Source organism: Pelodiscus sinensis, chromosome 3, assembly GCF_049634645.1.
Source record: "Pelodiscus sinensis isolate JC-2024 chromosome 3, ASM4963464v1, whole genome shotgun sequence".
Classification (NCBI taxonomy): domain Eukaryota; kingdom Metazoa; phylum Chordata; order Testudines; family Trionychidae; genus Pelodiscus; species Pelodiscus sinensis.
This window is the reverse complement of record NC_134713.1, coordinates 94561446-94572401: the sequence shown is the minus strand read 5'-3', so window position 1 is coordinate 94572401 and position 10956 is coordinate 94561446. Positions and strand designations below refer to the sequence as shown.

Sequence of the window (10956 nt, the reverse complement as noted above, 5' to 3'; positions counted from 1 at the left end):
ATGTAATAAGAATGACCAGAGCATTTAGATATCACTATGAACATAGCTCACCACCTTAAATATGGACCTAGAGAGGACACCCTCTCATTTTAGCTATGTATTAAAGTGGTAAGAAAATGAGAAAATATACTAAAAATATGTGAAGAAATAAAAACTGTATTAAACGAGACTGACACAGATTATTTCTGTCCCATGGAAAGGGAGGTTTTCAAAGCAAGCTACAGAGTTTAGATGCCCAATTCCTGTCAATTTTATTTAGGTAGTTTTGAAGATTTGAACCAAAACCTGAAAGACAACAGAAAAATATTGAACTATAAATAATTAAACGAGTTCTAATAATGGTTTATGTGACATTCAATGAGCTGGCATAATTAAACTCAATTTCCATCTTTCTCAAATCAGCTACAATCAGACAGTCCCCTAAATTGACAACACATACTTCTCATTTAGCATCCAGAACACCCACGTCTGGTGATTATCACTAGACTGTTTTGAATACACTACCTGAAATATTTCTAAAAATCCTTCAAATATAGTGAAATCTCTTTAGTTGCTCATTACAAAAATAAATAAGCAACTAATTAATGGTAAGGATTTTTACTACTTGTTTTCTATTCTTTATTTAGTTGTACATAAATACACTGTTGAGATGAAAACTTGTAAGATTTTTAAATCTGTGGGTATTTTTAAATGACTGCACGTCATAGTCAGATTGTACATATGTTTTTGCGTCACAAACAAGATAAAGAACAAAGTGTGGTGTATGCTAATGTAGTTAGAATTAAAGAACAGATTGCACATAGCGAACAGTAATATTATCAGTGTGAGCCTGATACAAAATCCACTGAAGTCAATAGGGGCTTTTCATTCACTTCACTTAGGCTTTGAATGAGGGCTTATATGTAAAAACACAACAAAGAGGGTTCACACTAGCAAGTGTTACAAATTAAATTAGTATAATACAATGCATGAACTCAATGACTTAGTTCTTTGCATTCTGTAATCAGCACTTTTAACAAAACAAATCCAATGAATGAATGTAATGTTTTGCCTGCAACAGAGTTTCACATTAGGATTTTTTTCCATGACAAAAATATATATTGTCTAGTGAGTTTTCCAATCAAGGTACAAATGAGGTATGTCATTGGGCTGTAGCAGTAAGTATGTTCCCACTATCTGAATATTTCACACTGAATGCCTCTTTTATTAATGACAGGTTTCAGAGAAGTAGTCATGTTAGTCTGTTTCAGCAAAAGTAACAAGGAGTCCAGTGGCACTGCAAAGACTAAATGTTATTATTGCGTAAGTTTTCATGAGTTGCAACTCACTTCTTCAGATGCATGAAGTGAAACAAACAGATGGCAGGGATGCAGAGATGGGAGTGTTACACCAGTGCTAATTCAATCATGATGGATGTGACCCACTTCTAACAGTGATAAGGAGGTGGAAATACTTGAAGGGGAAAATTACTTATTGAAATAAGAGAACTACTCCCACTCTCTATTCCGACCCATTTTGATGGTGTCAAATTTATATATGAATTCCAGCTCAGCAGTTTCACATTGTAGTCTGTTTTTGAAGGTTTTTTTTTGTTTAAGACTTTTTTTTTGTTTTTAAGCCAGTTCCCCGAAGCACTGGCTTCCACCTGTTCACCCTCCCCCCACCTCTGTGAGAGCATGGAGAGTGAGTTGGGCAGATGGGAGCTGGTACATTTAGGAAGCTGGCTTTCCAGCTGGTTCCCCAGATGTATCGTCTCCTGCCTGCTTCCCCCATTGCGTCAGTGCCCCTGACAGAGAGGCAGCAGGGGAGGTGGCTCTTGTGGGAGCTGATACACAAGGGGAGCCAGCTTGAAATCCGGCTTCCTGTGAGTACTGGCTCCTACCTGCCCACTTCACCCTCCACACTGCTGCCTCTCTGCTGCTGCTCTATCAGAGGCAGCAGCATGGGGAGAGGGGCTCCATGGGATTCGGTGCTCATGGGACAGCCAGGGGAAGAGTGCATGTATTTGATAGGATTAACTGATAAACCCAAATGCATTGGTTAATTGTGTAATTAACTACATGTTGACAATTCCTATTGTGAATCACCAGCCAACCACCCATGATGACAAAATTCCTTCGCTGATCTCTAAATACTTTAAATACTAAATTACTACTGAAGCTATAACATAAGAAGATGCATATAACAGGTAAGGAAAGAAATATTATTAATTAAAATCGAAATAATTAAACAGATTAAGCACTTTAGCTTTCTGATGTTAGTTTACTTAACTTGATTTTAAATGAAGTAAAATATTAATTTATGTCCAAAACGAAAGGTTTCAATGTTTTCTTTATGCAGTGGTAGGGAACCTCTTTTGAGTTGGGGGCCATTGATCCACAGAAAAAATCTGTTGGGGACCACACAAAAATGAGCGGCAACTCCCTCTCCCTCCAAAAAAAGCCCAAGCCCCAACCCTCACAGATACGGCCCTCAACTGAGGCACCTCACTCCTCTGGCTCTCCAGCCCCATGGAGGGAGGGTAGGAAGGCAGGGAGGACCACGGTTCAGGGCTTCTCACAAGGAGGTTAGTACAGTTTGAACTTCCTAAACTCGGAACTTTCTCCTCTGACAACATCCGTGGTCTGGTAGGACCATGGATGTTGCTGGACCAGAGAGCCCTGGAGTCTGGGAGTGTGAACTGGCTGGGAGCCCCATCACTGGGGATCCTTGGCCAGGTGGGGAAGCAGCAGGGAAGCCAGTGAGTCCCGTCTCAGGCTCATGACAAAAGCAGGGCAGTGGGCATGCTCTGTTCCTGGGATCCCGGGTGGGGCACAGTGGAAGCAGGGCAGCCAGCAAGTCCAGTTCCCAGGGAACCCCTGCCAGGCAGGGGAGAAGTGGGGCCATGGAAATTGGGGAGCTCTATCCCCAGTGAGCCTCAGCCATCCACATGCAGTGAGCTGGAGCTCAAGCCCAAGTCCTACGGCAGCAGGGAGGAGCTTAGTGGCGGTGGGTCCAGAGCGGAGCTAGCCACAGGTAGTGGGAGTGTACTGGGAGGATGGTGGCAGGGGACCTCCCCTGATCCATCAAATTTCCTCTTTCAGAACAGGTCAGGTCCCGAGGGTGCCGGACCAGAGAGGTCCAACCTGTTGATTTTGTGAGCCCCTTTAGGTTCTGGGGTTGGGGCAATAATGAGAAGTTCAGTGTGGGAGAGGGGGCTGCCAGGGAATGCAATAGGGATGGGAGTGCAGTACGGGATGAGGGTGCGAGGTCTGGCCGGGAGGGAGGTTGCAGGAGCAGGCTAGGGGTAGGGTGTTTGGTTAGAAGGAAGGGTGCAGGAGCAAAGGAAAGTGAAGGGGTGGGATGAGGGTGCAGGGTCTCAGCGGGGGAAGGAGTGCTTACCAGGCTTTGTCTCCCTCCTCCCCCTGCCACTCCCAGCCACTGCTCCCAGGCACTGGGTCCCAGGCACCGCTTCTGGCTGCTCCCATTAGCCATGATTCCAGTCAATGGGAGCATCAGGGAAAGCCTCCAGGCAGAGTGTCTATATGTTGCCATTCCCCCAACTGGGGAGAGGGGGAGCAGCAGTGCACAGAGCCGCTTGCTCCCCCTGTGAGCTGGGTCTGGCAGTGAGGCTCTGGGCTTTACTCCCCCACAGAGGGCAGCTGATCCTGGTGCTCCAAACTTGGTGGAGGGCAGAGAGCTGGAGCACCAGAGCAGACACCCTATTGCAGGGGTGGGGGACTGAGCCTTGAGCTGCGGCCCATTTGCAAGGTGGCCGTGGATCATTGGAGGTCCACGGACTGCAGTGTGAGAATCACTGCATTTACACTACTCACTACTTCTATGGAGAGTGACATGCAACCTCATTTCATTCATTCACCATCTGTTAGTCCCTCAGTTCTATGCTGAAAACTGCTGTAGCATTAGAACAACTTACTAGAATTACAGGAAAAAAGCTAAGACCCCTAAAAACACTAAGAACCCTAGAACTGGGTAATGTCAAAAGAAGAGAGAAAGAAAATTGACACGTTATTAACAGCAGTACAGAATTTTACCCCATTTTTTTTTACCAGTCCTCAGCATAGTAAGGTGTAATTACACAAAGCACATGAAGGAAATGGATTTAATTTCCCAAAACTGTCAAGTTGACACCCATTAGAATAACTGCTTTCTAATATTGCAAATACACCAACATGGCACCTCTTGCTGGTTGTTCTGGGAATTAGCTCAAGTTGCCCCACAGGGTGTCCTCTTCTCATCATGTCTTGCTTCCTGTTACTCTCTCTTTGCTGACTGCACCACTCTGGGACAGGCTGCAGCATTCTCTTCTATGCACAGCCCTTCATCTGTGTCCCACTCTGATTTTTCTCCCTTTTAGGGGGAACCTGCAATCTATAGTCCAGCCACTCCCGTCAGTGGCCTGTTGCAGTCACCAACATAGTCCCTTGCTTCCGGGGCAAACTGCAGTCTGTGTAGGCAAATTCCTTCAGGGAAGAGGGGGTAAAGAGGGGAGAACCAGGCCCACCCACTACACTTGGTCCCCACCCAGGGAACCTATAACTAGAAGCCACTGTTTGCTCTTCCTTCCAACTCCTCTGTGCCACTGTGGAAGCATTACAGAACTGCTGCTTAGTTTTTTGATAAAAAACTGGAAATTTCCACTGAAAGCAGGCACTTATTGCAAATAATACGTTTTGAGCCAAAACCTTGATTTTTCAGTGAGAACCAGTTTTGAATCAACCCTACGGGGCAGAGTAAATGACAGTCTCTGTCCCATAAAGCTTAAAGACCTTCCATGATTTTCTATTTAACATATTTAAATGCAGGCAAAGTTTATCCACGCATTTCCAGTGTGGCTGTGAAGCAAATGAAATAATCTCACTATGGTTTTTATGCATAATTGTGTTCAGTTTAAGAAACAGAATGAAGAGTTACAGAGGAAAACTGCCAAAGGAAAGACATGACAGGAGACCTGTAAATTCCCCAGAGACAGCTACAGGTCTTCCGTGCTATATATACACACTAGCAGCAACCCAGTTGATCTGATAACAAAAGAGGAAAACTTTCAAGCACGTTTTCATTGAGCATTGTCACAAAGGAATCATATGGAGGAAAAAAGCAATCAAACAAGTTTTGTGAGTAAATAAGAAAAAGATTTATGCACATTTTACATATAAGCTCTACAACTGTACATTGATTTGGATCAGAAGATTTTCTAACTGATACCAAAGACCAGAAACAAAAGCAAAAATCCCATCTAAAAATGTTTTCTATGAAGAGATGAATTATAGAGAGGTATCAGGTAAAATGTCTTTTACTACCATGTAATGATGTTACAAACTGCATTTTGCAAAGTACTAGAAGAAGTGCTAATATTTGATTTTCAAGTCTCCATAGTAGAATGACCCTCTGTCAAAAAGTTTTCTAGTGATTTCATTCAGAGGCACTGTTTGTACCAGAAGAATAACTTGTGCTACTCTGTAGAAAAAAAAATTGAATTTTCAAATGTGCAGCAAGATCATCAAGAAACTGATTTGTGAAGGACATCTGATTTTCAATCATTTATGCTATTTCGGCTACAGAACATCTGTAAATTGTATTAATGCGCTCATAATTGCCAATGTGCAGACAGTAAAGCTGGACTAGGAATTTTGTTTTGCATGAAATTGAAGTCTTGAAGAGTTTACTTTTACAAAATCTATTACTTAGCACACACTGCTCTTTCTTAAGCATGTTAATGTCATATATCCATTCAAAGTTCTAAAGCAAGTTAATGTAATAAAATGATTTCCTTCAAATACTTATTTTCATATGTGGCTAGACCTATTAATTTTAATAGTACTGCTCATTGGAGTAAAGTTATACTATGCTAAATGCTTGTAGGAATAAACTTTATAGATGTAATGTTTAATATTGCTTCCCTCATAGTTTTAAAATTCTCAATGACTTTAATGGGTAAGGATTTGGCCTACAATAGATCCAATACTTTTTTTTTTAATTTCATGTAAAAAGTAGAGAAGATAAAGATCACAAGATAGTAAGCATATGAATAGAGTATTTGTCTTTTGACTAAGTATCTAACTAAATGTGGGGACCTTGTAGCATGAGAAACCCTAGCAACATGAGGCTTGCAGTTTATGCTTTTGCTAGAAACTCTTGTTGGCATTATTGGGAGAATGCAATTCCTTATGTTGGTACTGTGAACTAATTTAAATTAAACTCCCAAGCTCTAATTACATATGCATACCTTGTGTGTGCATTTATGTATATGTGCATATGCATGCACCACTTATATATTGGATTTACCTTCTCAAGCATTATGTATGCTTAATACAAGACATTAAGCATATACACAGTATAATTGTCTTTTGGAGGCATTCATATCAGAGGGAAACTTTTATAAGATAAAGAACCCTAATATAATGACTCTGCATTTTGGTATCAGCTTGGTATATCTACTGTATAACTACAAGTTCATTCTTATCATGCAGCAGAGTTTCAAATGGATTTTAGAAAAGTATGCCAGAAAGCAATCGTGTACTCTGGTACAGAAACAGCTTAATGGACCTGAGAAGCTGGGAGAAATAAAAGAAAAGCAGGAATAGATGCAGGACAAATAAAGAGAATGGATAATAGAGGAGAAGGGATATGGAGCTATAGAATTGGAAAGGATGAAAAAATGGGATTTATAGATGGAGCAGTTTGATTAAATATCAACTATCCGTATTACAGAATTAATACAGTTCACTGAAGTTGTGGTTTTACCCGTTTTTCAAATATTTCAATGCTTCAAAGCACAGATTGTTCAGCACACTCAAATGACTACTCAGCACTGTGCTATTATATTTCTCATAATGCTAGCCAAGTATGTGTTGAATGTATACAGCAAAGTGGGTTAATATTAATATATAAACTTAACAGAAACTTGTTTGCAGGTATATACTCAGTGACCTATTTACATGCATGCTAAAATGAGAAGGGAGTCAGTGAGTTTTTCTTACTCTTTTACGTGAAGGTCTGTCCAGCTTCACAGGGAGCTGCATGTTAAAATCTGTATAGCATAAGCCAGTCTGGGGTTTCTGATGCTGAGTGTAATGTTTCTCCTGAAAGTACAGGCAGTAGCTTCAGAACAACTATGTCTCAAATGATGCACGGAGCTGTGCACTCAATTGGACTAGCCACTGGGCCAATGAGGCCTAGATCCTAGCGTTCCAGCCAATTAGGGGACCAGGAAAAATAGGCACCCCTATGCCTGAATCCACTGCACCTGCCCACTGCTTCTGCCAGGGATCTTGTTCAGGACTTGGAGGTGTGGGTCACTCTACCTGCTCTGTGCTCCTGTCAGGGAGTGGGGGAAGCCTCTATACCCAAACCCCATTTTCCCAACAGGAGCATAGGGCGGGTTGCGGGTACTAGAAATGGAAGGGTGCAGCAGGGTACCCATAGACTCTGTCCCAAGGCCCAAAAAAGCTAATCTTCCTCTGATTGCCAGACAAGAGAGTGTCACTTGTTTGATGCTTTAATTCTGCAAACCTCATCTCATAGTGCTTACAGTGTTGAATGTAAACTCCAGAGCAAATTTTTGAGTACCTTAAGGGCACCTGTACACATCAGGGCAGAAGTCAAAATGAACTATGCAACTTGAGCTACAATAATTTCATAGCTTAAATCGAAATAGCTTATTTCAGCTTTTGGTGATGTCTAAACAGCTTGCAGTCAAAGAAAGAACATTTTTCCTCCGACTTCCATTACTCCTTGTAAAATGAGGGTTACAGGAGTCAGAGTAAGAATTCCTCCAGCTCAACATTATTTTGACATTATGTTGAAATAACTGTTTGTAGGTATAGACATGGTCTATGTTATTTTGCAGTAATGTCAGTTATTCCAAAATAACACTGCGGTGTAGACGTACCTTAAGAGTCAAATGTATTTAGAAAATAACTCAGCCCATCATTTTGTTAGGACTGGGCCACATTCTGCTATCTCTCAAACTGATGTAAGTCTAAAGTAACTCCTAAGAAGTAAATGGCAAATATTCTGAATGGATATTAGTACCACTGAGAGCAGAACCAGGGCCATTATTTGTAATTATAAATGCTAATTGACTAATCTGAAACAGGTCTGGAGATGTTGCTAATCTGCATGTAACCTTATTTTTTTCCCTTTTCTCCAGAACTGGCTGTGCTTTTGAATCATTCCTATCAATGGTCTCAAATCATGAATTCATCCACCCTCTGGAGTCCACAGAACGTGCAGTACTGCTTTGACTTTGTTAACAATTCATGTGCTAGGAATGTAAGGTCTACAATCAGTCTTTGGGCTATGTACATCTTCATGGTGGGAGCAACAGTGCTCACAATGGGTGGTAACATGCTTGTGATCATTTCCATCGCTCATTTCAAACAGCTTCATTCTCCAACCAACTTCCTGATCTGCTCCTTGGCAACTACTGACTTTTTGCTTAGCTTCACGGTGATGCCCTACAGCATGGTCAGGTCTGTTGAGTCCTGTTGGTATTTTGGAGACCTCTTCTGCAAACTCCATACTTCTTTTGATATAATGCTCTGTACCACCTCGATTTTCCACCTGTGTTTTATCTCCATTGACCGTTACTACGCGGTTTGTGACCCACTGAATTATGTCACCAAAATAACTGTCCCGGTGATAGTCCTCTTTTTATTTATTAGCTGGGCTGTCCCTTTCTTATTTGCATTTGGCCTAGTTTTCTCAGAGTTGAATATTGATGGCATTGAAGAATATGTGACTTCTATTGACTGCAATGGTTTCTGTGCATTGATATTTAACAAGCTGTGGGGAGTGATGGCTTCTCTTATAGCCTTCTTTTTCCCAGGAACAGTGATGGTTGGTATTTATGTCCATATATTTACAGTGGCAAGAAAACATGCAAGACAAATTGCTAAAATTCCCAGTGCAATAATATGTGCCTCTGCAATGAAAAACAAACTGTCTACAAAAAAAGAGAGCAAAGCGACTAAAACTTTAAGTATTGTCATGGGGGTGTTTGTGTTGTGTTGGATGCCTTTCTTTAGCCTTACAATAGCTGATCCTTTTATTAATTTCTCAGCACCCGAAGACATGTACAATGCCTTCCTCTGGCTGGGATACTTCAATTCTACATGTAATCCAATCATTTATGGCTTATTTTATTCTTGGTTTCGCAAAGCATTTAAAATTATTGTGACTGGTAGAATTTTCAGATCAGATTCATCTACTCTTACTTTGTATCCCACAAATACTTAGTTAACCAGGAAGGGCTTTTATGAATGGAATAGAATTAATAGATGCCTATGCTATTTCCGGAGATCTTTTAGAAACATTTACGCAGGGAATATATTGAAAATATTGATGGGAATATGCACCTGTTTTTGGTGAAACTCATTTGTAGCATGTCCCTATAGGTGTTGTTTAAGGATTAGGATTTTATGTTAGCTGTGTGTCTAGATAGTAGGAAAAGAGAACAGTTTGGCAAACTGTACAGTACTTTCTATCCAGCTATACACAGCCATCATTTTATCAACTGCACTACAATATGTTTTCTGTTGAAGCATCAGTTTGAGCCTCAAAGCGCAGTATTAAAACATCAATTTGTTACTTAGTTGCCCATTTTTGACTCTCCAAAGGTGTGGGTCTGATAATGCCACTCTTACTGCAATTGAGAGTATCTTTCTCTGATTCTTAGCATAAATAAAGGTAAGACAACTAAGCCCAGAACATTTCTCCAGCTGACTAACTGAACTTTATCTACACACCTGCTACCCAAAGCAGTAGTCATATACACCAGTCAATGAGCAAATAAGTCTGTAGCAGGAAAGTGTTCTGCATGATCACTGATTCAGTGTATACTTTGGATTGTAGCTACTGCAACTGAGAAATCACTTCTGTGTCCAAGTATTACCAAAATAGCTGCAATTGGCTGAGAACCTCTGTTTGCCAGAATCTGGAAGTCGACAACAGAGGATGGGTCGCTGGATGATGGTCTATTCTATTCTTTCCTTCTGAAGCACCAGGAATTGGCTACTGTTGGAAGACCAGACAGTGGATTAGATGTACCTGTGGTCTTACCCACTGTGTCTGTTTTTATGAAGCTGTGCATTTTTGAAGGATACAGCAAATGGTAGTTCCTAAATTTTATTCTTTTTTACAGACCAATCCAAAGTCCACCCGTTTATACTGTTCAGAGGGGCAAAGATCTCTTGTGGTGAAGAGCTAGCACTAGTTTGTTTATCATACTGATTTTGTATTGCTGACGTAGGTATGAACCTTCACCCAGAGACGATGGGATAAAATTTAAAAACTGGGAATAAATTAAAAAAAGATAAAATGTCTTATATTTAAGACCCTACTAAATCTGCAATATCGCAGAAATTACAGATCCTGGAATATTAGGTTTCTCTTGCAGTTTTGTCAGCTCCCATTGGCTGGTGGCTGGGGTTCCTGCTGTCAGCTCTGTGCATTGTAAGGGCTCCTGGATAACTCTCCCACCCCCAGAACATTCCTTTCTTATCCCTGCTGTCCCTAACATGCCCCTGATTCTGGAGAGCCAGGTAGGAATGAAATCAGGCTGGTTATACTGGCCTCTGAGCATGGTGGGGCTCCTGGAGAATCCTTTCTCTGGAACATCCCCTTCTCTTCCTTGCTGCCCCCCATCATGCCCTCTCACCATTAGGAGTAAAAAAGTGACATGAGGCTGGTTATGCTGCCTCACTATACTTTTACATCTGAGAGAATTCTTTCTGCACCCCCCCCCCCCCAAATCTGTATACAATATTTTGAAATTCTGGAAAATTCTTTAGATTGTATTAAAAGATTGTTAATAAATAAATATGGAGACTCCAGCATGGCAGTGGGGAGCACAGGCCACTGGCTACATGGAAGTGAGAAACCACCCTGCAGCTGTTGGGAATAAGTTCTGGATACTCTGGATGCGGTGAAAACAAGCCAGAGAATTTATTACAC

The 10956-nt window shown here is 41.2% G+C and overlaps 1 protein-coding gene across 1 annotated transcript; it reads left to right on the top strand.

Annotated features, from left to right (window-relative positions):
• Positions 1-8158: 8158 nt before the first annotated feature.
• LOC102444959 (trace amine-associated receptor 4-like) lies at positions 8159-9248 on the top strand. Its single transcript, XM_006136247.4, has one exon. It carries the CDS (start codon positions 8197-8199, stop codon positions 9238-9240), a length of 1044 nt encoding a protein of 347 aa, XP_006136309.3. The 5' UTR covers positions 8159-8196; the 3' UTR covers positions 9241-9248.
• The last annotated feature ends 1708 nt before the right edge of the window (positions 9249-10956 follow it).

Excerpts from the sequence above, each read along its gene's own strand:
- LOC102444959 (XM_006136247.4), top strand. The coding sequence starts at position 8,197 with ATGAATTCATCCACCCTCTGGAGTCCACAGAACGTGCAGTACTGCTTT.